General features: G+C 36.3%; 3 protein-coding genes across 8 annotated transcripts; 2 read left to right on the forward strand and 1 right to left on the reverse strand.

The window, feature by feature from the left end:
• The first annotated feature begins 2,528 nt into the window (after positions 1–2,528).
• On the forward strand, positions 2,529–8,255 carry LOC105455649. 5 transcript variants are annotated; one of them, XR_975140.1, is made up of 8 exons: positions 2,529–2,668; positions 3,368–3,546; positions 3,817–4,096; positions 4,877–6,439; positions 6,879–7,002; positions 7,776–7,850; positions 7,941–8,089; positions 8,163–8,255. XR_975140.1 is itself a non-coding variant. In XM_011699128.1 (4 exons), exons 2-4 carry the CDS (start codon positions 3,377–3,379, stop codon positions 5,120–5,122), a joined length of 696 nt encoding a protein of 231 aa, XP_011697430.1. In that variant the 5' UTR covers positions 2,529–2,784; positions 3,368–3,376; the 3' UTR covers positions 5,123–6,808. The 5 variants fall into 5 exon arrangements, 2 of the variants coding, with proteins under 2 accessions (XP_011697430.1, XP_011697429.1); XR_975142.1 differs by having other exon boundaries at positions 8,028–8,089; positions 8,163–8,254; XR_975141.1 differs by lacking the exons at positions 7,776–7,850; positions 7,941–8,089; positions 8,163–8,255 and having other exon boundaries at positions 6,879–7,204.
• Positions 8,256–8,276: 21 nt separating this feature from the next.
• LOC105455648 lies at positions 8,277–9,823 on the forward strand. Of its 2 annotated transcripts, XM_011699126.1 has the most exons (4): positions 8,277–8,317; positions 8,405–8,610; positions 8,784–9,011; positions 9,335–9,823. In XM_011699126.1, exons 1-3 carry the CDS (start codon positions 8,312–8,314, stop codon positions 8,965–8,967), a joined length of 396 nt encoding a protein of 131 aa, XP_011697428.1. In that variant the 5' UTR covers positions 8,277–8,311; the 3' UTR covers positions 8,968–9,011; positions 9,335–9,823. The 2 variants fall into 2 exon arrangements, with proteins under 2 accessions (XP_011697428.1, XP_011697427.1); XM_011699125.1 differs by lacking the exon at positions 9,335–9,823 and having other exon boundaries at positions 8,784–9,183.
• Positions 9,824–10,431: 608 nt separating this feature from the next.
• On the reverse strand, positions 10,432–25,861 carry LOC105455650 (blood vessel epicardial substance-like). Its single transcript, XM_011699130.1, has 7 exons — positions 25,477–25,861; positions 23,706–24,032; positions 15,931–16,278; positions 15,300–15,697; positions 14,548–14,966; positions 13,274–13,539; positions 10,432–11,688 (listed from the first exon to the last, which is right to left on the reverse strand). Exons 3-7 carry the CDS (start codon positions 16,264–16,266, stop codon positions 11,665–11,667), a joined length of 1,443 nt encoding a protein of 480 aa, XP_011697432.1. The 5' UTR covers positions 16,267–16,278; positions 23,706–24,032; positions 25,477–25,861; the 3' UTR covers positions 10,432–11,664.
• Between the last annotated feature and the right edge of the window lie 836 nt (positions 25,862–26,697).

Raw genomic sequence — 26,697 nt, forward strand, 5'->3', positions numbered from 1 at the left:
CCGACCGTTTGTTTTACGGCTTCGCCCGTTTCTACGACATCGAGCGCAATTTTTCTTGCTGCCTCCTCTTCTTCGTCGTCTTCGTCCTCCCCCCGTTTCTGGTGCCTCGCCCAAGCGTTCCTTTATTCCGGAGAAGGCTCGCGACCTGTCGACCCCGCGCTGGCGAGAGATTAATGCCCGCCTCGACGCGATTACTTGTGATATTGAGATAATATTCTTAAATATTCAAAGATTTAAGTGAAATAAAGAAATCGATAAATATGAAGTGTGTAATATCTTAAATATATATATTTAATAAAAATATTAAATGAAAAATATAAATTATCATGTATATTGTATATCATAAGTTTTTTTTAATTTTTCTTCAGTTTCTATTTTTAAATAAAGCATTTATTACAATAATAAAGTAAAGTTAGAATATACTTCGAAAATATCTACATCTTTTTTATTTTTTTTATATGATATTTGTGTAAAAGAATTATATAAAAAGCGTTATCAATTAAAGTAATAAACTCTTTGTTATCTTTTATATAAAGATACCGATTATTTTATACTGTTGCAGACAAACTATCCGTTTCTATATTAATGTATCGATGCCCTTAAGAAAACACATCTAATCATCGTTGACATCGGGCGAGTAAGAATGTCGACGCTCTATTATATTTAAACATCCCTAGAAGAGCTTCCGACGAAGGTGCTTCCGATGTTTCATTTACGGCGCGGCCGCAAATTCGTCAACAGGCACCCCGTTTAAAAATAAGACGTAAGAACACACCATCCCCGTCGAGACGCACTGGCTTATTGGCGTTTCTGCTCATTAGGATAACTCGAGGGGGTTCCGACGCGATAACTCATTCGGCTCTGAGAAAAAGTAAATAGAGCGGGAAACGGAGAAGCGCGCGTACGCCGGCCGGGAATTCTGCGAGCGACCGAGATTATCGAGGAAACGTTTATTTTTGCTCGTTAATTTCACGTCTCGCTTCCGTCGCTCGTTTGTCTCCCGCCCTTTTCATAATCTAACACGTTCCTTCTGGTCCCGAATTGAGCTCAGGATACTTCTCGTGTTCCAGGATAATCTTTTCCGTCATGACGACAATATTACCTATTATGAATTAGCTTGAAGAAAAAAATAACTCAAGATCTGTTTAAGTTCACGTAATTTTTTCCTTTAAAAATTTCTCCTTATAATAATAAATATTACTATCACAAAAAATGACATAGCATTGCGATAATTAATACAATATAAACCTTGTGTAGAAGTTTAATCTAAATTTGGAAGATTTATAACAATAAATAAAGTAGCAGAACTTTTGTAAAATTTGTTGATAATAGTTGTTGATAATAGATTGATAATGCTATTTATAATTATTCTGTTAATTTAATATTATCAATATTGATTTATCATGCTTACTTATTGTATTTTACGTAGTAGTTATTTATTTGTTAGTAGTTTTTTTTATCTTTAATTTATATCTATAATGAAAGAAGCTTTATTGTAAAATTTATATAAACAATATCAATTTTTTTTACTCGAAGATTAATTAAGATTCTAAGATTCTTTCAAATATAAATTTAATATCAATAATAATTTCGTCGTATAGTGAAATTTATTATAGATAACAGAACTTCTCAAACAAGAACAAATTTATGTAACACAGAGTTAACAGGAAAATTATTATCTTAACTCATAATAAAAATGAAATATTACAATATATAAAAAACATATGAGCCATTATATGTATCATTTTTAATTTTATTTTTATAGATTTATAAATATATCCATTTAGAATTCCTTTAAAGTTTTTTTAAAACTTTTTGGCAAATTTGACTACTACTGACAATCGATTGCATTTATATAACTAGAATTACCATTGTACCATAAATTGATACGACAGGTTAGTATCACAATATAATATATAATTTATTCTTTTAATTGCTAGATTTTTATAAACTTTCTATTATAATAAAAAATTAAAACATCTTTTGATTATAAAAAATAAATATTTTAACTGCTAACATTTTATCAATGCAACGTATTATATCGAATAGGGATATTATCATCTACGAGAAATCTATAGTTAATAATATAGGAATCTGTAAATGATATTGTTAAATCGTATTTATTGTAAAATATTAATCATTCCTCATAATTGATAATCAATTTTTATCAATTATGTGTAAACTTATAATAGATGTTAAATAAAAGTAAATTTTTTTTTATCTATTCTTATCATCTACGGAATCATCAGTAATCTTATCTTGAAAAGAACATTCTTAAAAAAACTATATTGATGAGATTGTAAAAAAATCAATATTACAAGGTTTTTTTTAAATAATTACTTTTTAATTTTAGAAATTAAGAATTAAGAATTAAAAACCGATTCTATATATATATAGTTATAAATAGAAACAAGAAATATAAGATTTAATAAAATAATCTATTTCTTCTTATCTTATATTTATTTTGACAAAAAACCATCTCCGAGGAAACTGTCGGTAGAGCAGAAAGATCAATATTATGCAACGTTGCCATGTCGAACATGTCAAGGGTTGAGTGTCAGAGTCTTTATGGGAAAGTGGTTTTCGTCGCGGGGGGTGAGAAAAAAGCAAAGGAAAAATTCAGGAAAGTTTGATTACACGTGGGTCATGACTACATCGTACATCGCGAGTACGTAACACGAGTGTCGTTAGTTTTTCGTTCCTTAATTATACTCAGGGTTGCATGTGATGGAGTGTCGTCCGAGAGACGAGGGTTGTTAATGTCATGCATGCTCCTCAGGGAATGTGAGTCTTTCCTGAGAACTTTTTAGAATTTACATTAAACATAGACAAATTAGTTAACGGATATTTAAATAACTGTAATTAAACAGTGAAGTAACAAATGTGGACTTCATTTTTAGTGAACTTTATTATTATGCTAAAATTTAAGGCTAAAAAAACATATTAAAGCGAAACTTAAAGGTTTAAAGAATTAAAGTTCAAAATAATCTGATAAAATTAAATCATTGAAGAAAACTTAAAACTGAAGAAATAAAGATAATAAATATCTATTGATTTTGAAGATAAAAAATATTGATGTTTAAGTTAAAATGATACTTTAAAAATGTCAAAAATGGTATAAATAAGAAAATTTAGAATACAATGATCATTAGAAGCAAACATTTCATAAAAATTTCAGAAGAAAAAACGAAAAATAAAAATTTTGCAGGTCTATCTAGAAGAATTTAGTTAACATTTTTTCATTGTTTTTTTTTAATACATTAAATATCCTGAAGTTTTGAAATAAGAGAATACGCTGCAATTATATAAAGATTAACCTCTAAAACATCCAGTAAGGTTTCCCACTAAATCGCTCCTTGATTTCCAGGATATCAGCATGAGTCTCTGCCCACGGAGACGCTTTCGCATCACTCCTATGCGAGCTCTGGCGGCATTCTTCCTGATGGTGGTGCTATTCTGGTATAGCCTCAGTCGGCAAGAAATTCCGCAGCAGCCGTGTAGCGTGCCCGAAGAATTTACCGAAAAATTACATGATCTCGCTTACAGGTCAGTGTTCGTGATATTTTAATAGCGTTCTAATAAAAATTAAATAGACATTAGATGTTCGATATTTTTTCTCTCAATCACAAGCTTTAGATTTTAAGTTATAAAAAAACATGTAATTAATAAAACGTTGCTTTCTCAATTATTAGTTTTAAGTTAAATTTTAGAGGATATATCTCTCTTTAATTTTAAATACGTAAAGCTTTATTATTAATGTATTATTAAAGCATTTACTATATTAAAACATACATAATTATATATAAATTTTACTAGGGCTCATTTGGTTCTCACTAAATTGGGCATTGTTCACTTTCTCTGCTTGGGCGGCCTTTGGGGTCAAGTTCGAATAGGCCGCGCACTGCCGTGGGCTCGTAAAGTGGAGCTATGCTTGGTCGACACGCTCCGCGACGATGTCTTAATCACGAAAGCCTTCCGGGAGGTCGGTTTGAGTGCAACCTATCTTCACGCGGCGGGAATTTACAGGATACAGGAGCACGAGGTCGGCGAGGACGCACCCAAGGTGGAGGTGGTTGTTTTCGAGGAAGACGCGGTGGTAAGAAGTTTCTTAAACAATAATATTATGTTTAAAGTGGATTTATATTGGTTTTATATTAACGAGAATTTTTTTAAATTCATAGCTGTAAAGTTTTAATAAATAACAATTCTTAAAGAATATGTTTTTCCGTAAAACGTAAAAAATCAAGAAGATAAAACCACAGTTTTGTCAATATTTGCTTTAGACGCTTCGCATTTATGTCAGTTTTATTGTCACTCTATAATTGCTGATATAACTTCGGCTCTTCCTTGCTTTTATATCAAGAGCAGTATTTGTATTCAGTAAGGTTTGCGTTTTATGTATCCAGCACGCAAATGCAAATTCGACGCTTTGTGTCTTGTTGGCTTTACGCTTTTATGGAGCACTGAAGGAAACTGCAGGAAATATATACGATTTCTGTGCGCTTTAACAGCGCATCCCGTATGTAGGACAAACGAAGACGACTTCCTTTGGTAGCGTCGGTTTGTCTATAAACCAGCGATGCAGACGTTTTATTGCCCCTCATTTGTAGGCATTACGATCCGTAAATTGCCGGATTCGCCGGCAAGGCTATTTAATAGTACGTCATATATATGTACTAAATCTTAGATTTCTTGGATTTATGAAGCATATCAGTAGTTTGATTTCGCTGAGAATCGTATCGTCTTTAAAAAGATCTGATTTATGATGAAAATCCTTAAAAATAATTATTCAAAACAGAAGAAAGTAATGTAGAGATATTAAATACAAACGTCGTTACAACGTCTCAGAAAGGTTCAACGGTGTTGACACTTGCAGACGCAGATGGTCAGGAGAGTCGGCTGGACCAGAAGAGTCCTGCCTCCGGATTGCGAATTCTCACCGAGTCTACAGTGTTTTCCACCGCAATTAGTGATACCACCCCTACCGGCGAAACAATTCGGCGGCCGGCTGATGCCGGTGCCGCGAGAAGGCATAGAATTGCAGAAGTATCATTATCCCAATGACTGGTGGCTGGAGATCAAGCCCACTGACTGTACCGAGCCCCAAGAGACGAACGTGTAGTATACAATCATGTGGTGCAATTAGTCCTAGCGGGATGTTAGAACACTACTGTATAGTTCGTTAGATTGGAACATTGATCAATCAGCTTGGATATAATCCAATTATAATTTGGTTGATTTATAATGTCCAACTGATAATTAGCTTGGATTACGATAAAGAAAAGCACTGAGGTATTTTATTGTAATCAGAAAATAGTTTCTAGAAGTAGACACGACGAATAGAAAAAAAATGTGCATGTGATAACAACGGTAGATATTTTCAGTTGTTACGTAACTGTTTATAGACTTAATTTACTCTTCTAAAAAGTTCGATCGGCGTACAAAATGACGACGCAATTGCCGCTTATAGAAAGTATTCAAGTGCTGTCATAAAATGAAACGGACGCGGTAGTATTATCAATAGTAGTGATCTATCTGCTAATCATCGTAGCGAATGTACTATTAGATTAAAAATAGATGAAAATTATAAGTCATCTCGTCTAATCGGTTCTGAGAATTTTCTATTATTGTCATATTATTTTTATTTTTATATCTCGCATTTTTTGTCTTTCTTAGGCTTCTAATTTCTAATTAAAATTTTATAAACTGGAAGTTTAAATTTACTATACAATCATTGAAATATACATATACAATCATTGAAATTACACAACGACTTTTTATGCATTTTTAAAAACCTTTTTTGATGATTTAAGCCGCGAATTTTGAAACACAGTAATGTTTATACTACCATAAGTGCTAAGAAGGTTAAAATACATGTATGCGAATACATGTTTAATGTTCATATATATTCTTCGAAGCGCAAAGTACTCTATAACTAATTGTGAAGTTATAGAGAAGATATACAATAAGAGGTAAATTATACATGTGTGTGTATGTGCGCGCGTGTGTGTGTGTGTGTACTTTAAAGACATTAGGTTAGCTTTAACTTTATTAACTGTACACTTATTTACACGTTTATACGCAATATGTGCTTTTTATCTTTGACTATATAAATATGGACTGCTAGTCCCTCCACTTTTACTATGTAAAAGACATATGCCCGGAGTCGCCGAGCTGAAGTTGGTCGAAGTATCGAACTTCAATTGTTAGGCTCCACCCCAGTTAGTAAAAAAATGTCAAATATGTCAAAATGTATAAAATATTATGTTGAAAATTGATAGAAAGCCGGAAAAAAACTCAAATCGATGGAAAGAGATTAAAAACAGATTAAGCACCTTTTTTTACACGTCGTAAATACGCTGATTTCACAGAAGCCTTCCCCTTCCGCGCAGAAAATTACTGACTGGGGTGGAGTTTACATCTTCCAGCTTGGCAACACGTATATATGAAGTTAATTACTATCAGTCCATACTTATACAATTAAAGTTTTTTATACGAAAATATGTCTTCTTAAAATGACGTACTTTGTTTAAGGCGTTTAAAAGCGATTGATTATATATAATTATTACTTCAACAATCAATCTTACCATTTATTATAAGCTGTAATAACAATCGTAATTATTACTCAGTACAACATAATGGGAAATAATACTACGCAATAATAAAACTGTGTTTGTTCTTCTACTGTGGCCGCGCGCGAACTTGTGTTAATGCAAATTGTAAATGTAATTGTAACAATACACTTCGTAATGTTATAGTTACGTCCCGAAATCTCTTTCAGGGATTGAATAAAAATCTGTAAAATAGATTAATTGCCCTTCAGTTCACTCCAGAGTAATTATATGCATGACCGTCGAAATATCTTCCTTTATAATTAGGAGGAGAAAGTGCTCAAGAGCTGGAAAAGGATTTCGACTTTGACTAGATTGATGAAATAGACATCACAACAGCAACATCATTCAAAGCAATGAGTACTTCCACAGCCTAAAGGAATGTTCGAAAGTAAACGCGTGCACGCATTACCATGCGTTTCTTGTCGAAAGTGTCTTGAAAACACCTTTATGGACGCCACCGTTCACTTTTCACTACGGCTCATCAATTACTGCAATTTTTTTATTACGGACACCTCTTCTACGCTGTCGCTTTATTAAGATTTAATTCTATGTTTATTTTAATACAAAATTAATATTATTTACAAAAATCATTTTAACTTTAATTTAAATATTAAAAGAATAAATTTTCAAGAATTTTTCTTAAAGGTAATTTTTTAATATTTAGTTTTTTATCAAATTTAATATTAAGATATTTAATATCGCGTTTTTGGAATTATGTTCCGAAAAAAGCTGCTGTTATTTGGTAGTATTTTCGTATAATTCGATTATTTGATATATGGATGCGCGTGCCTACAAGGCTAGTAAGAAATACGGTAATATTTCATAAATTTAGGTCACAGAGAAAGTATCTATTTTGTGCAACATGAATCACGCATGAAATTTGCATGTGATTATTTACTAACAACACAATCCTTTATTCCTCGAATCATTGTATGTCGAAAATGTCATTAATCTTTCTATTTTGCTTTTAGATGCATACAATCTTTTGTCAAATAATGTCTCATTTCGTTTATCTGTGTTTACTTGTGAAACTAATAAGTACACGTATTGAGTGTACATTTACCTTAGAGAAACTTTGCTTCAGTTGAAAAACAAATTGTAATAACTCTAGTTGTAGCATTACGATGACACTTATGAGCCATTATATGCATGTTGCTTTAGCCGGCTCAAGAGAAATGGAAGGGACGGTATAAAAGAAGTCGGCTCGAAGACTTCCAAGTTTACAGTTTCATTTCGGTTCGTGAAGGTTTCGTCCGGCTATACGCGAACATTTTTTTTTATTGAAAATCTTAGGGATATAATGTTTGTGTTCTGCTTCAAAAACAGAGTGAAATAACAGTCTACAATCAAAGAAGATTATTTAATATCTAAAACTTTTATTTAATTTATACGTTTTATATTTTTCAAATGCAGTGTAATACAGAATTGACTGCAAAGTTCTCAAAGTCGTTGAGATGATTAAAGTAAAAGTTAAAGTAATTATTTTAGATAAAGTGACAAATTAACAAATAGTGATAAATAAACAAATATTTCCTTATCACTTTGTAGAAGAGATTATTAATTATTAAAATGAAAAAAGTGTGTAGGAAATGCCGTTTTAACTACGTATTTATTTAATCAATAATTTAATTACCTAAATTGGATACGCATTGAAAGTAAAATTTTATTAATTAAAAATTGTTCTACGTTATACAAAAATGAAGGTGAGTAAATTAAAGAAATAAACATTTTCCATTGCAAAAATTAATATTAATTTATGTTAATTTTCGTACTATATTAATAATTTTTAGTTATCTATGGCTATCTTGATCTTTGGCTTAATCCTGGAATTAGTGGAATTTAATGAAACCTACAAAATTAAGTCATATTATAGTCCCCACCCGCCACGACGCCCACGATGGCATTCGCTTCCAAAGCACCGAAAGCACCATTATCATCCTAAAAGGATATCACCGCAAAAGTATCACCTTTACGAACAAGAACCAGACTACCACAGGTAAAATTGAAATTCGTTAAAAATTTCATCTTTGTTAAATATTTTAAAAATTTGTTTCTTTGTTGTGTCTCATTTCAGTCGCTTATTATATTGCTTTTATATACATATTTAATATTATGCATATTTAACATACATATTTAACATATATATTTTTTAATTATTTGTATATGCAGATATTCTTCGTATCAGGAGGATATGTCTGACCACGAAAAACCTTATGTTATAGTTATACAACTTCCTAAAAATGAGAAAAAGAACTATTATTCCTATCAGCGAAAGCATGTTACAGATCCTCTGCAAAATAATGATTATCTCGACGACGCTGATGGGTTGAAAGTGTACCAATTAAATAACTAAGAAATTCAAATTAAAGTCAGCGATTGATTGTCGGTTTTTGCATTGTAAGACATATATATAATAATTTGATTTGTTTAATAAATATAAAAACTAAGATATAAAGAATTCATAAAGTTGCGTTTCAGTTTTCATATTTTAATGTTTTATACTTGCTTGTTATGTTTGATATATTTTGTATGTTAACTTTTTGCGTTTAAGACTGTGTTCATTTACAAATATATGTCCATGTAGTCTATGTTGCACTGGAAATATTTTTAAAATTATGTTTTATTTACTGGAATTGTACTATTCACATTTTATAATTTTCTAATAAGGCATTATTTTTTGCGATTATATAATATAAATTATATCTGGAATTACAATTTAGATTGTTTTAAGATTGACGAGATTGAGAAGACTCTTCTGAAATTATCCTGTCACCTTACAATAAATGCAAGGATAGCGAAGAAAATTAAATAAAAAGTAGGATTTGGCCTTATGTCTTCACAATCAGACTACACGTTTTTCAATGTAGTTTTTATTTCTAACGTAATAGTCAACGAACATATTGTAATTGTAAATAATAATAACATACAATGTCGTCGTAATGTTGATGTGTCGCTGCTGCAGTCTGTCTTGCGCAATTCCGTTTATTCTCTTAACACGACGTCGACAAAGATCACACTCAAACGAATTCTTTCGTACTTTAGGCTCTTGTCTACGTCGGAAAATAGATCAGTCTTGCAAACGAGAGTTTTTTGGTATTAAAATTAGTTATAAAATTAACTTAACAAATCTACTATTAATAAAACTTTAAATATCACTGCAAATATCATTTGGAACTAACAAAGTGAGCAACTCAGTCTTTTTCAAATTTCGATTGTTACAAATATATAAAGTTTCCATATTTGCTATATTTGATTACATTGTATATATATATATGTATATATATATATATATATATATATATATATATATATGTACATATAATGAGCTTTTTTGCGAAAGCAACTATACGCATGATAGAATATTACAACAATCTAATTTAACAAAAATAATTTCTATTTTAAACAACGACGATCCTTTCCGACGTGCGCCTCTCACAACTTCGTACAATCCTTCGTAACATTACAATACTCTACAGCCACTTTTGTGTTTAACATTTACACTCGACTCTACACAGCCGTTTTTAATTAATTTTATCTCCTCCACGTTTTCTTTTTTTGTTTAATCGTTTGTGCGTCTTTATTGATCTTCTACGGCTTCACTCTCACACGCGCGGTGATTATATAAACATAGAAACATACAAACACACATGTTTTTTTTTCTACGTGTCACGCACGACGCATATTTAGCCTTTTTTCCGTTTAATCTGCGCGAATAATTAAACTTTGCTTTTTATAATTTGCATCTCGCCATCAACTACATTTTTTTTTCGAAGCACTTTATTGCAGGTTTTTCTTTTTTAACGAAGCACTTATTTGTTTTTTTTTTATACCCGGTTTATTCGGCTTATTTTTTTCATTTCACTTTTAGTTTTTTATTTATTTATTTAACGCGCTTTACATTTGATTAAGGGATGTGCAAATGTAATTTTTCGTTCGCCGGTGTTGGATAGAAATTGCTGCGTGTTCTCTCGACATATCATATTTATCGTGAATGCGCATTTTATGCACTAATTTTATACAACAACGATCTCGGCCTATTTACGCCGTTCGGATGTCCTTCACCAATGACTACGTAGTAGCATCAAATGTTATTTTTGTATTAAAATTACGCAATTGTGTAACAATTCATAGATTAAGCAATTTATATACGGATTAATGATTGTGTACTAACGAATAGAAGGCGTTCGCTTGGAATTGCAGATAGCGAGATGAAAATCCGTAGAATTAGGGATCTTTTTGAAATGTATCGAAACCGAAAATCCGCGAAGGACACCCTAACTCACGCAAATACGCGAGACATGCGTGTGTGATTACCGCGGCAGCTCTATTTTACGCACGTGTTTTTTTTTCTGTATGTGTATATAATCAGCGTTTCTCTCTGAAAGACTTAATAATTATATATTTCCGTTGTAATCACAGTCGATGTAAAAGTGTACACAGAGGCGATGCTCATTAATGCAATATATCTATATTTAATCTTTCGTTTACGATTTCTCTCTCCCTTTCTACTCCGCTTTATTCTTACCTCGCACGTCAACGAACGATTCACGTTCCTCTCCAAACCACCTCGATCGAATTTCGGTCCGTTCTCGAAACTTCGACGGATGCCCCCCTCTCCCCGAACGCGGGGGTCGAGGGACATCGGAATACTTTTTATCTTTAACGGCCGCCATCGCGGTTTCGATTTCACACGTGCGTGCGTGTCTCTCTGTAAGGCGTGGCACTTGCAAGATATGAAAATCAATCGCACACGTCAAAACTGCGCCCCAGCGACTTCGTTCACCCTGCGCTCTCCTGCGATACCGCCGGTACCACGGGCTCCCGTGGTACCGAAGCATAATTCCGTGGCGGTACCAAGACCGTCGCGCGTTCTCTCTTCCGGAGGAAGTAGGCCATTCGCCGGGTATCGCGTCGACCGGAAGTTTCAAAGGGTGAGTTTTGCGGCGTGCTTTAGGATGACGACGAGGCCACGACGGGGCTAGGCGGAGCGTTGCGGCGACAGTGAAAGTAGAGGCACGCTGGCAGGCCCTTCCCCGTCGTCGGGCGAGCGTCATACCGGTGTCTCGAAGGTCACCTGAAACATTTGTTTTACAGTTTGTGATAAAATAAGAATAAAAGAAAAACTTTAAAAAGTCACGCAAAAATATTATTAGGTATTAAGATCCGCTTTGATCGAATAGGCTTATACTTCTACAATACTTCTTATTTGCGTATTTACACATTGATCGATTTCACCTATTATTAGTTAAAAAATCAATTTAAGTCAAAGGCAATTTAAGTCGCAGCTGAAAAAGTCGATTCATACTACTTATTATACAATTTTACAATTTATGATAAAATAAGAATAAAAAACATTAAAAAGTCACGCAAAAATATTATTAAGCATTAAGATTCGCTTTGATCGAAAAGGCTTACTTCTACTATTATTAATTGTGTATTCACATATCGGTTGATTTCATCTATTATTGATTATATAAAAAAAATCAATTTATTCCGAATAAAATGGCTGAAAAAGTCGATTTATAGGCAATATAAAATTTCTTCCAAAATGATAAGAAATAATAAATCGCGTTGACAGATCAGCAGGCCAAATGCGACAACAGAAATTTTTATTTAAGAATATCAGAAGATATTTTATTTCATCGATAAACATTCGGTGCCCTAGATGGAAAAAATCAACATAGCGAACTATGTACAGGATATCTCATATCCCATGTTATATTCACTTTAAGTATACTAATTTAGTACGACAATAATTCCGACTATCATAACATCGATTTGCTTGAAACTTGCGCGCAATGTTTTTTTAAAAGTTACAGAAGTTTAAAATTTACTGGGTCATACTCCCGCTTAGGGCATTAGGGCGCCGAGGATTAAGCAATATTAAGTCGTATCTCGGTACACGTGCATGTTAATGTGTTAGATATCCGCGTTTATCAAGCTGTTAAAGTTGCTGAAGTGGATCACGGTCTGCTATCTCTAGATCGGCGAAAGCCTCGGTAAGCGCAAACGCATGGAGAAATGTCTATAGTTGAACACATAAGATAATATAATTACGGCGTTAATGTTAGAAACTGTAATTACGTCCGTCTAATGCGATGCATTAAAGTGTACTAGACAATTCAGGCACGTTTGCCGAAGGAGAGTCTGCAAATATCTTGATGTATAGATTGGCGTACAAAGTATACTCGGGCGACAATCAGAATAGCATCGACTTGCTTGTAGTAACACAAGTATACTACAGTTTGATTGTTTGGAGAGAGGAAGCGCTAATGACGGCGATAAGGAATATGCTCCCTCCCAACTTTCCCAAGCTCCCTCCAATACGGTAGGTCACCATCGTACACGTGATATAGGAAATAATTTCAATAAGAAAATTACATGTACAAGTTTTATTTTAATTAACATTCGATACTAAATTTAAAAAATACATAAAGTGACATTCGATTGAGTATATAGAAAAATGAGAAGTTGAGTAAAGATATATATATTGCTCTGCATGCACGCTTTTTTGTTAACTCGCTTTTAAAATTCGCGTGTTCTCTGTTTTGTTTGGTCTAAAAATAACCGCGCCACGGGGGGGATGGCCACTCGATCCTCTATCGTATCTCCCGTAATGAAGTCAACGTAACGAAGTCAATGAAGCGGAATCAACCTACCTCTCGAGTCCCTTTTCTCGATCGTTTCCTCTCGAGCTTCGGTGTCTGAGGTAGCAGGGTGTAATCGCCGCCAGCACCCCCGCTTCGTTGTCGCGCCACGGGAGGGTGGGACAGCGCGGGTACTCGCGGAGGCGGCGAGAACTGGATGCCCTGCGGCAGTAACGAGTAGCCGAGGTTTTGGCTTTGAATGAACGGCGAGGTCGGCGGGAAGTGGTTCGCTACTACCGGCGCCCAATACTGGTGCGAATAACGAGCCGAGGAGTTCCCTGGGGACAGACAAATCCCGATCGTCTCGGTTTAGCCTTTAAAGGTCAAGCCTTTCTAATATCCAACGAACCACACGCGAGCGAATATGTCGCTTGTATGACCGATTACGTAAACCGAATTATTGAAGATCTTGGGTGAACACTGTTAAATCTATAGTGTCGAATTCGACACTATTTGAGTTGCCACCGCTCCTACATAATATATATATATATATATACAGGGTGTCTCATAATAGGTGTATCACCGTTCATGGGTAAATAGAACAGACTAAACTAAACAGAAAAGTCCTCTACCATTTTGCAAAATGCGCAATTGTTAACAAAATATTAATTTTTGAAGATCGGCAAATAAACTTAATATATACACACACACACACATATATGTATATATATTTATATATATGTAGTTATTTTTAATTAATTTATTAATTATTTAATTATTTTTTTAATTATTATTAATTATTAATTTTTTAATTATTTTTAATTAAAACAATGAAGTTAAATAATTTAAAACAGTTCAAATTTAACCCAAATTTGAGTTAAATTTCATTGTTTTATTTAAAAATAACTATATATTTGGTTAAAAAAACTATATCCCAGCAAACACAGATTATAACTGCAATGATGCAGCACCATTGTAACATTCCAGCTATATATAAATATTACATTTTTACAATATTTTGTAGTTATAATCTGTGTTTGTTGGGTGTTAAGTAGAAGCAGTGGTGACTCAAATAGGATTAAATTTGATACTTTAGATTTAACAGTGAAGGTGGCAGACTAAATTATGAAGCGAAATATAAAATGTTATACGGTAAATACATTCTTTGTATCTTCGTGAATAAGAATAATAAATTAAGAATTTAATTATCAGAAATATTATTTATAGAAATCATAAGAAAATAATTATCAGGATCCAAAGATCCAGAATAATGCAAAGACTACGTAGAATGAAGAAACTGCTGTTTGAATGCTCAAGAAAAAGGAAGAAAAGGCTGCGACACTTACTGTCACTACGGGAATTGTACTGCCTCTGCACCTTCCAGGTCGTCGATCGTACCTTTCCGGCGGTTTCCGTATTAACGGCGTCGACGCTGAGACTTCTCGTGACCCCCCTGTAAGGATTCGACGTGGCGTTCTCACTGGCAGTCGCGACACCAGCGAGCTGCTCGTTAAGGGCGTACAACTTGGACGTAATGTCCTTACCGATGAGGGTGTTGAGAACGACCTTGAGCAACGGCCTGTGCCGGAGTACCCTGAGTAACTTCATTCTCGTCCAACAGATATACGTGCTGGGCTCCTCGGCTCGTATCGTCACCTGGAAGACGTCGGCGTCGCTTTCATGCGTGGCCTCCCATTCGGGCGAGTCGACGAATTGGTAGGCTCTGATGTAGTGCAAGTGGGTCCCGTCGCAAGTTACCTTCAATCTGGAATCAAGAGGAGAAATTCGAACGTCGAAACTGCACGAGACATTCCCTATTTGCCAGAGCAAAAGAACGCTCAACAAAATCTTTTTTCTGCAATAATGAATTAATGCAGCATATGAAAAAAAAAAGATCGAACGAAGAATATGAAAGTTTTAAATTATATTTCTCGATATTAATTCCATAAAAGTCACGGAGATGAGATAAAAGGCGTCTATATTAATCTAGTTTCAATTAGCCTTTAATTTTAATTACAGGATCAGCCTTCTTTCACAAGAAATGACACCACCTCTATCCCAAGGGAATTAACCTTTAATTAAAAAGAAGGATACCCACTTCCCGCGCAAAAGAATGGACAGCCTCCTATCCGCCGGCGTGACCCCTTCCGTCGCGTAAGTCTGATCGGAATCCAACTTGAGTATCCTCGCCTCCTTCGCCAGCTCCTGAAAATGCTTCTTGCTGACCTTGTAGGGCTTGAAGAGCTTCAAATAGAGTTCGGCTAGTTCGGGGGCGAGAGCCGGAGGCAGAAATCGACAGGCGAGTATCAGCGAGTGAACGCCGTTTAACAGACCGAGGGCCAAGCACCATAACATGGCATCCAGAGCGCATATGGTGAACCCGGCCCAGAGGGCCGCCAACATGAAACCCGCCGTGAGAAGTGTGCGAAGAGCCAGGATGGAAGCCTTGAACGAGCGCGGCACCAGAAACGCAACCGCAAAAAATAAATTTGCTGCCTGAAATTAATTACAATCAACATAATGATTTTAAATTCTGAGGAAATATTTGAAAATTCACGTTATTAAAGAACAATTTTGAACTCTGTCCAAAACCTCATACATGACGCAGTGAATTTTCGTGAAATTTTTACGAAAGAGTATTATTTTGATTATTACTCGTGTTATGCGAAGAAGAGATCTCATAAACTCTTAAAAAAATTTAGAATTTTTCAAACCGTATATATCTTTACCTGGAAGAGCTTGTGCTGAGCAGCTTCCCATTCATCGCAATAGCCACCCGGTAACAACACCGTCGCGTTTAGTCTCTCGGTGACGTTGCTGCCCTCAGTGCTATTATTCCAGACGTCCAGCCACAGTTCCGTGTAGTTGAAATCGTCCAGCGAGCCGCCCAGGTTCGGCAGACCGCTGTAGTTAAAGGTGTAACCCTCACTCGAATAAGTCGCCGCCGATGTCGACGCGGTGGGAAACGGCGTCGTTGTCGAGGATGAAAGAAGGCTGCCGCCGGCCGTCGCGGGTGAATCAGTCGTGTTCGCCATTTTTTGTGGAGGGCCCGTGACACGTGCCATCACTTTTGACTCCTGCAAGCCATACGTTGGTATCTTCTAAATTTAGATCTTCAAAAATTTATAAGAATAGTATTTTTTTTCGATTCAAACAGTCGAACAGTTTTAATGTTTTATGAATATTACATTAATTTGTAAAGTTATTTTTATCCATTCTGACGAACTTTTATTATAATTTTGACTTGCTATACACACGGATCCCAACATCAAGTACCAATGTTACGTACCTTCCTGTTAATTGTAATTTCCCACTCAACAATATAACTATAATAATAACACATGTATTATATTATATTGTTGAGTGAGAAATTACAACTAACAGGTACATTACATGTTACTTGGTATTTGCTGAATATAATTGCTTACAATATGTAAATTGGGAGTCAACTCATTCCTTGTGGAGCATCATTACGTAGCGTTTATTGGCGGAAATGTATAACAATTTTTTTGGAATTGGGATGCGCTAAGGATGGCCTGAATGAGGCTGAAAAGTTCGCGATGAGAAAATTGTAAGGAAGATTGAAATAGATATGAGAAATTACGCACCAACAACGACGTTTGACTCATGTGTGCTTATTTTTTATATTTCCTTGTTATCAGAATTGTATTTGTCTATGTACTACATACTCTATAAATTGTTTTTATATAGTTTTCATATCTTATATTTCTTATATTTACTTTCATAATATATTTATAAAGAAATATCTAATGCTATTTTCCTTATAACTCTTAAATCAATATTAAAATAAAATTAAAAATAATATACGAACCGAAGATTAAAAAAAAACAATTACTCTGGATTTTGTAGACTAAAAATTTAAATATCACACAGAATGCATGAAATTATCAATTTCTATTGATTCTGACAGTAAAATATGTAAAATCTCTATCGCCGGACGGATATTAATGGCTAATTGAGGTGCCACTATCTCAATTGATTTTATGTCAGAAAAATTTCCCTTCTACAAACAATTTTTTGTACGATATTCGCCGGCGTTTCCGATACACGCTAGAATCCGACCTTCTATATCGGAAGCGTATATGCATATATTCCTGCCCTTAATTTATCTAAATTACAGTTAAGCACTGGCTGTCGGATTTACAGTAGAAGCCAAAAGCGACTGGGCGATTAGCGTGGAATATCGATTTGACTCTTCGTGATTCGGGATGCAATATCTGAGCTTTATTATCTTCGAGGTCGCGCGCGCCCGCGAGGGCCTGCGTGACTTTAGCGTTTCGTTTCGCCGCCGACCCAAAGATTTTGCGGGATATTTTCTAGCCGAAACGGCGAAAATCTCGAAATAGCATGCAGTTAAGGATCGACCACGTCATCGCCATCATGAGAGTCGATTTTATCTGTTTTCGAGCTGAGCTGTATACAGAGTGCCCCCGAAACTGCAGAGGCGTCCTGCAGACCGTAAAAGCGGACAAAACATCTTGGCACGTACCTCCTGGCTTTTATAAACTGTCTCTCCTCGAAGATACATCCGTGTAATTTATACTCTTAGAGAACATATTGAGTTTCATTTAAAAAAAAAAGCTCCCATTTCATATAAAGCTCATTTCTTGCTTTTGCTTCGATCCAACGAACCCACGTGATTTCTTACTAACGTAAGCTAAAGCCAGCAATTTGCATTCTAATAGGGTTTTTTACATTGAACAGAATGAATGCATGCAATTCTTAGCCAGAATTAGAAATTTGATATTTAACGATATATATGAAAGCACTGGTCTACGTTGTTGAAAGCATCCGTTTATGTTGTGATAAATTTATCTATTTCAAATCATATATATAAAATAACTTTACTTGTGTATATTCTTTTAAGGATACTTATGTTGTTTATTATTTATTGGTTTAGTCAATTCAGGAGTCGATTGCGATTCAGTATGAAAGTCACCGGTTCGCGCAATCTTATAAGAATCAATAAAGAGAAATAAAATCACGCGAAAGAACATTTCGATTATCTTATATTGCGAAAGCATGCTGTCGATACGGGCTGCGCAACCAACCAGAAACGGCCAGAAATGCCATTTAACGTCCTTTCCGCTGACACAGCACGCGCCAGCAATCGTGGATCCGCTCTCGGAATGATTCAATATCATCATTCGATTTTCGATATTTCCGTCCGGGGTGAGCCCGGGGTGTCGCGCTTCCACCTAACTACGGAACTACGTCAGCCTACCCGGAAATTCGTTAGGACATTCTTTCCGGCCTGATTCAACTATCGTACAATAGATCGTAAACTGGAATCCAGGATTTAAAGGAGCGCGTATGTATTCGTGGATAACTAAATGATAACTATATATATATATATATATATATATATATATATATATATTGTCAGAGTTCTGATTATATCCCTCCTTTTATGTCGGATGTAAAAATTGAATGTTCTCGTGTATGAATTCTACGCAAAAGAGGGCGACATGTTATACCTAAAAATCTATAATCCGAAAGAGGACACTGTATTTAATTAAGTGTTCCCAACTGATAATTGGATTCCGGTCTATTCTTATAACGATTTTACAGCATCGTAAAAAGATACGACTTGCGAATGTAAGTGCCATTTTTAAGACCTCGCTCTCTGACAATTTATCACTCGTACAATCTCGCTCCTCGTGCAAGACACTGATCTCATTATTTTTATACAAAAGTGTTATAAACCGACGACCGAGATTCTCCAAATAAAACAGTCGATATAGAATTTATATTTAAAATCGCGGGTTATGTAGGTCGATATATATCATATCGTGGAATTGTGCAGGGAGAGAAAGCTAATTATATTAAGAACATCAAAACCGCGGATATTGTTTACGCTTGATTCAACGCTCTGATACGGTCTAGTTTTGCCTGAGAGATTTCCTGAACGTATTAACTTGATTTCACGTTTCGTGCGATCCCCTAAAGAGTTAACGTCTGCCTGCTGCAAGGGCAGGCTCGTGCATTTCGTTATGCAAATCCTAATTCGCGGCTCGGGTCGCGCCGCGATACAAGTTTGACCCTATCTTGATATTCTTTCGCTTAATCTCGGCCCCGTGACGTGAGCTGTAGGTACCCCGCGAAAGGAAACGCGAAGTAACTAGATAATCGGCTTTGCGAGCGAGATTTTAACCGCAGATTTCATCAGCTCTTGTTACGCTCTGTGCCGAGTATTCCTATTATCTTAATACAGTCTACACAGACATTTCGTAGAAACGTTCTAATCACCGCAAAATGTCTTTCCCATTTAGAATTTTAAATATTATAAATAAATGTATATATGCGAGAGCAAATATGACTGTTTTTTCTACTCTGCGTTAATAATTTCTACATATTCGTGAATTGGATAAAAAGGAGGATAGAAAGTACAACGCTCCTGAAACATTTCTAAAATGACAATTATATTGGAAAATGAAATGTTTTAATTCACATCCTTATTTTTTCGAGGGATTTTGTAATCTCTTTATTATAGCCGGCCGACATTACCTGCGTTGATGTATTCTTGCTTGTAAACCGATTAATTCGTCTAATGACGTCACAGCGATAAATTTGCACGAAACAAACGAATTCGCCGAAGATGCTTCTTACAAACGGCCGAAAAGTTTCAAGGTCATCGTGCCTCTGTATCGACTTGGCTCGTATGGTAATTAAGCACGAAAGCGGAGCTTTCGTGACTGGCTGTGCTCACTATCGCCCCAGAAGACTTATTCGCGAGTTCTGCATGGGCTCGGCTGGGTCAGGGTAAATCACGTGACATCATAACAGGGTGTGGTGATTTACGTGAGGTTCTAAAAGCCTTCCTGCAACGTGTGCAGCTTGCATTTACGACGCGTCGAATTTTTACCTCCGCGTGAGGTCCAATTTCAAGGTATATAACACGGATCGAATACTGAGAAGAGATTCTTTCGGAAAAAGAATCTTGCAAGTAATCGATGACGAGACCATAGCGTTAAAAATATTAAAATATATAACAATTAAAAAAATATGATATGTTGCGAACAATTTATCTAATTTATCCCGATTGCTTTGAACGATTGTATATCACATTTAACAAACAGCTAGAATAACTCTGTATTACATTTTTTCTTTAAATTTAATCAAAAATTAACAAATCTGTTTTTTTAAATTAACTACAAAGTCAGCAAATCGTTAACAACTGAATAATAGAATAATAGTATTTCAGGAGGTCCAGTAATACGTTGCGCGTGTGCGACATTGAATTAAATATTATTTGAACGTTATCTGCTATATTTTCTTCTCGATCGTTTTTTTTTATTTAAATCAGGTTAATTGGCATCCTTCAGTTCGAGCCAACAAATTAGCGTCAATAACATATCAGAGAGGAAAAAAAAATTGAGAAAACCAATATGTTCTCTTTTATTGCTCGTGTACCGTGAGTCCGTATGTAAATTGGGTCTCCTGAAAATATGAAAATAATCTTGTCGACGGGCAAGATATGGTTCGCGTGACGACAATCGCTTCCTTGCGATTTTACTTCCGTTTGCCACTTTGTTCCGACCTCGAAGATGTCGGCTTGTATAGGAAATGTCGGTTATATTAACTTCGGGATATTTTTAGAAAATTAATGAAGTTTAATTGGAGAAAGTTTAATCGCGAATACTTAAATTTCACATAATGCAAACGTAAATGGAACATATCTCCGCGTTGTAAAAGAAAATCTCAACGGAGAGAGATAATTCTGTTATCCTGTTTATTCTATTATCCGACAGATAATAGAACGCTGAATATTAAAAAAACGCTGCAAAGTCGACAACGTATAAAAATGCAGATGAGGAAGAGGGCCGAAATGCAACAGCGTCACGTAACCGTTCTGGTGTCACGTAACCATTCTGGGAATCGACCTGGAATCGCCGAGCGGGCACATTCTGTCATTCCCGATTCGTTTTACGATGGACAGCGGCGGTTTGTCGGACAGCTTTTGAATTGGATTAAAGCCGACGGAGGGTTTGAAGCCAACCCTTCGCCCTTCGATCCGTCGCTTCCCACCGAAACGGTGGCTGGCAAGCCGCAGGAGACAGAAACAGGTCCGACAGTGCGGCGCTTGATCGGTCAATTCAATTTATGTCGATGGGATTACCCAACTTATTTCGTTTGCTCTCCATAGAAGTGAACTCGCCTATTTCCACACTGGAAACTTCTCGTGATTTTTCAGCATTCTGTACTCTTGTATCCATTACATTTTCTTTATTTGCGAATCTCTGGATTTGTCGGCGTACAACATTATTCGGAAGTTTGTAAAAAAAACTATTAGTAAATTAATATATCTCAATGTAAAGCAAAAAAAAAACAATAATTAAAAAATTTTTTCAAATATGTTACAATCTCTTAATTAAAATAAGAAAAGCAGAATATGATCTAAAAATTATGTTATCCAATGATTATTTTTATGACAAAGTATGTTTACTAGAAATTTATAACTGAGCCGAATTTATAGATAATTTAGTATTTTGTAATACTAAATAATAACTATAATGTTAAAAAAACAACTTCAGAGACAGTAATATCTTCTAAGTTATTTGAATGTAAATAAATCTCGATTCTTGTAAAAATGTTGTTTGCCGAGTCAAGGTCCTCGCTGGAGCACGTTGGACTTGCGCTTGGATTTACGCCGGAAACACTTGTTGCCCCGTCAAGCTTATCGTGAGCGAGTCCATCGCATGTAAGTGGTTTTGCGCGACTTCCCGACCTCTGTCCGGAACATGTACGCGATTATTTCATAAGTCCGCACAATCGTGTGTGGCAGCGCGTCGTCGTTTTACTGTTCCCCTTGCATCTCCGCATTAATTTTCAGCCATATACTTCTATATAACTTTCTTTTCTCTAATGTGAAGTGACAAGAGCCATTCGTATTCGCACGACCGCGTGTCGCGTTGAATTAGCTAACGTTGATTAACACGCAAGACGATTACATTAGCGTCGCTTCGTGCCGCGTTTCACCAATCCACGTCCTTCACTACTTGAGTAATATAGCGAAGGGCTCGCTACTCAGACAAGTGGTAAAATCCAATTGGTCACGGCCAAGTGTAAAAAAGTTTGGTCCTGCGCACGAGGCTACTTATCATATAAAGTGGCGATTTTATCCCGAATCCCAGGGGAAAAACAGAAACGAACACGTAGGACACAATGAGCGAGGACAAAATTCGCGGGAGAAAATGTCGATATCGGAGCGATTTTAAACGTCGCGTGAATAAAAAAGAGGAGAGTTAATTCTCCGGAGTGTGCGGAGGCCGAAGGTTACGGTGTAGAAAACGCTTCGATGGGGAAGGGGGAGGGAGGAAAGGGAGGTAGCGTTTACTCTCCCAGTAAACAGCCAGCAGCTGTCTACAGCGCGGCGCGTGGGGTTGGCGCGAGCGCCGTACGACAGGAGAGGGCTATCGACCCTATCGACAGCGACGGAGGAACCACGCGGTCTGCTACGTGCAACCCTCTTTCTTTAAGGGCCGCTTTACACTCGCGACACACATACATACATACACGTGTGTCGACAAATCGACTGCAAAGCTCTCCCTCTCTCTCTCTCTCTCTCCGAGAGAGAGTTTTGTCGAGATACGACATTCGAGTCTGAAATTCAATTCACTAGCGTGTTTTTTTTTTGGCCAAGATGAAAGATATTGACACGCGGTTTATTGTGTAGCTGCACGTATCAACATACGAGCGCTGCGTCATATCATGAAATTCAGAGAGTTTGCACACATACATACACACACACATGCCCACACGTACAATACGCAGTAGCTAGTTTCACCGCGAAACGTTAAATTATTCAGAACCTATTGTGCGTATTAATAGCACAACGAATATATTCTTCCTGACTGCGTGAAATAAATTAAATTATAAAATATAATTGTACAATTATTTACTTGATTTGCTTGATTTAATTAAATCTTTGTGAATGTGTTTGCATTACTATAAATAAGATTATATTACAACATACGTGCCATTTCTACAACGTAAAAGCTTTTCGTTTGCAAAAATTGAAAGCGTTCTTTTTCATTAAAGTTACTCATTCCGATTCTCCTGGAATACCTGGAAGGTAAAGCCTCCATTTCGCTCTTACACGCAGAATTCTTACGAATTGCGAAGTTAACAGCTAGTTACTTGCAAGTCTCGTCGTCCGCTCTGCACGAACGTAAAGCAACAGGTAAATGCTCTAGCATCGCATGTCACAATTAATTTCTTTTGCGTCGAGACAGCGCGAACGCGACCGATTAGAGAGATTATAACATAAGATAGAGATCTTAATAGTTGAAAAGAGTATTTAATTCGCTGTAACGCGACCTTCCACTTTTGCAAAATGGCACACTTTCTCAGAGCATTTTCCAGCTTATGTAGGATAATCTAAACCTGTCGTGCGATTGCACAATTTTTCAATAGAACGATTCAATTCATTCAAATGCTGTGTTTCAAATGATTTATGTATTGATATCTTCTAAACCCTTACCTTATGGTGGATAAGCGATATGTCTTTTGGAGTGTACGATGATACACCTCAGTCTATGCGACGACAGCAGCGAACATGAAGGCGCTGAGCTCTCTTTGTCCTCGTCGGAATCCGCGACGCGAACGATCATCATTCCGCGCGACACCATCGCGACCGATTATTTATTTATTTATTTTTTCTTTTAAGCAAACTTGCTACGCAAGAAAAGAATCACGTAGATCTCGATCACGTAGATCGCACTACAATTAAAGTCACAATTATCGCGAATTTTCCGTAATTCGCTTTAACAAAACGTTTCCGTTTTCTTCGCCACCCCGTCGTTGATGTCTGAAACATCACACGATTTACAAATCAGCAAGCGAATTTAACTTTTTCCTTAACTATTAAAGAGCTAAGCGAGCGTCGCGCAATCTTGTCTCTTGATACTACAAAGTTCCAATGAGTTAACGCAAGTTAGTTTAAGTTTTGATGATTGAACCGCGCCAAGCGATTATAAGTGACGCTTATTCTCTTTCCCATTTAACCCTTTTTAATCAGAATTTAATTAATAAATAAGTCGGTTTTTAAACAAATTTTTAGATTTTTTTAATGGAAGAAACAATACAAATTAAGAAGAACGAAAAAGCGAGAAAACAGACAGAGAGAAAGAGAGAGAGAGAGAGAGAGAGGAAGAGAATTAGAGATTTATTTTTCAATTAATTTAAATTTTAAATATTCAAACCGTTTAAAATATTATAGAAATTATGACTTATCTTTCGATTAATCTAAGTCAAAGTTTTTAAGAGGATTAAAATTTCTGTTAAACAATTAAATGCGTAGCTAACTAACATTTTTTAATTAAATGCTAATCTTTGGATTTGAGTTTGCAACAGAGTTCAGCTTTTTATTAAATTTAAAATAGTTTAAAATACGCTTCACCAAAATGATGAAAGAAACGTCGTCATTTGGTTACGAAGCATTACAATGCACAAATTCTCATTCGTCATTAACAATGATAGCTCGCCGACTTTCATTCGTAACCCAATTATGCTCTGCTGACTATCACACAACGTGGCACCGATTCAAACGATCATTATCACTCTTTGTACCTCACGTGAAAGTCTTTAAACGCAGATTATCCCTTTCGGTATCTCGTAAGTCCCGCAAGTACTGTCAGGTGTTCTTGCATCAGCTGCAGAACTATCAGAATTAATCTCCATGTATTTGCCTACGTAAATAACTAGAATTATTAAACAAAAAGATATATTCTGACATAATATTCAACAGCCAGCATCACTTTTGATCAATAATGATTACATATTATTTATCTCTCTTTCTCCCATTTTCTCTCCCCCCTTCTCTCTCTCTCTCTCCCTACTCTCCCTCTCCCTTCCCCCCTTCTCTCTCCATAAAATTTTTCTAAAGCTTTTCGATTCTTATTGTTATATTAAGTTTAAAGCAACCTGAACGAATAAACAACGCAATATTGCCACAGTCTCTTACGAGAGCAACAATTACGCGTTCAAGAAGCATGTTTTCATCACACTGCTGATCAATAACAATCACACATTATGCTCATCAGCTCTCTCATTCACGACCCTGTGAATCTCCCGCGCGAAGCATACTGCAGCTGCATACAGCAATGCATACTCCAGCTGCGAGATCATCACTCTCAATACTCTCACCTCTAATAGCTTTGCTGAAAATGACTCGAAAACGCGCGACAGCATTTTTCTCCTCCCTCCCCCCCTCTCTCTCTCCCTCTTTTCAGCATCCTCTGTTCTCAACGTACCAGATATTCCGTCCGCTTGTCAGCAGGGATACGGTAATATCATCAGCCTGGGAAACGGGTCGCGCTCTTCACTGGAGCACTGTTTATACGGCAGGTTGAACGCCATGGTCACTGCCGTCGAAAGCGAGGAAGAACGGTCCTCAGCGACGGCGTGTCCTTCGTCCTGTCGATGCTGACGGTGGCGGTGGCGGTGGCGGTCGCGGTGGCGGCGACGGTGACGGTAACGATGACGGTCTTGTACTCTTTCCACGGTGTCCTCGCGGAACGCGGCCTCATCGGGGGGAGGACGCAGCACAAAGGACGACGGCCACTTGTACGCTCATCTCCGCGCGCGAGCAATCTCCTCTTGCCGCCGATGTATGCGCGCATCCAGAGTATACGCCAGCCAGCCTTGTTCTCTTGTTGGTCACCCCGCGGAGCTTTCCTCACCCCCTTTCTCCGCCTCCCCCTCCCCTTCTCTCATCTGCCCACCTGTCCACCTTCAACCCCCTCGCTCGATCGCGCTCGAGCGCGCGTCCCTCTCGCTCTTAAGCCGCCCCGATCTGAAGGCGCGAAACTGCAACACTCCGGGGGTTGCGCTCCGCACGATGACGCGCCTCTGGAGGCTCTCGCGACACTAAACTACCCTTGGAACTCGCACCACGCCCTCCGCGTAGGTGGCACCACCGCTCGCTAACCCCCTTTTCGAGGCCGAAGCACCTGCTATAAGTCTCATTCCGAGAGTCCTTCGAATGATTCTTTCTCTTCTATTAACGTGACGGTACTTTTCCTCTCGCTCTCTTTTTCTGTTTTTCTATCTATTCTTTACTTGTTATTCCTTTACAGGTTTCTTTCCAACTCGAACTTGGTCTTCTTATAGTAAATATATTTACAAAAAAATAAAATTCAGAAATAAAAAAAATAACTATTTATGTAATAAATTTAACAATTGGATTAACATTACAATTAAAGAATAAAGATATAAACATAATAATTTTGAAATATATAAATATTTAAAAAAATCAACTTTGATTAAATCAACAATCTTTTCTCAAAATATTAGAACATTTTATTGAAAACATCCAAGAGATTGTAAAGGATGAAAATGTAAAATAGAATTAATACTAATTTTAACAAAGCATTCTGTTTTTAATATCTATAGTATATTCTTATTTATTTTGCTATAAATAAGTTTTTTAAAGATTAAATATATAGATATTTATTTTACATTTTTAGTATAAA

This window comes from Wasmannia auropunctata, unplaced genomic scaffold, assembly GCF_000956235.1.
Source record: "Wasmannia auropunctata unplaced genomic scaffold, wasmannia.A_1.0 LD335888.1, whole genome shotgun sequence".
Lineage (NCBI taxonomy): Eukaryota > Metazoa > Arthropoda > Insecta > Hymenoptera > Formicidae > Wasmannia > Wasmannia auropunctata.

Coding starts and splice junctions, on each gene's coding strand:
- LOC105455649 (XM_011699128.1), top strand. CDS start 3,377: ATGAGTCTCTGCCCACGGAGACGCTTTCGCATCACTCCTATGCGAGCT. Junction 3,547..3,816: donor TTACATGATCTCGCTTACAG/GTCAGTGTTCGT, acceptor AAATTTTACTAG/GGCTCATTTGGTTCTCACTA. Junction 4,097..4,876: donor TTTTCGAGGAAGACGCGGTG/GTAAGAAGTTTC, acceptor TGACACTTGCAG/ACGCAGATGGTCAGGAGAGT.
- LOC105455648 (XM_011699126.1), top strand. Junction 8,611..8,783: donor CAAGAACCAGACTACCACAG/GTAAAATTGAAA, acceptor TTGTATATGCAG/ATATTCTTCGTATCAGGAGG.
- LOC105455650 (XM_011699130.1), bottom strand. CDS start 16,266: ATGGCACGTGTCACGGGCCCTCCACAAAAAATGGCGAACACGACTGAT. Junction 15,698..15,930: donor CTCAGCACAAGCTCTTCCAG/GTAAAGATATAT, acceptor AATTAATTTCAG/GCAGCAAATTTATTTTTTGC. Junction 13,540..14,547: donor GTACAATTCCCGTAGTGACA/GTAAGTGTCGCA, acceptor GTCTGTCCCCAG/GGAACTCCTCGGCTCGTTAT.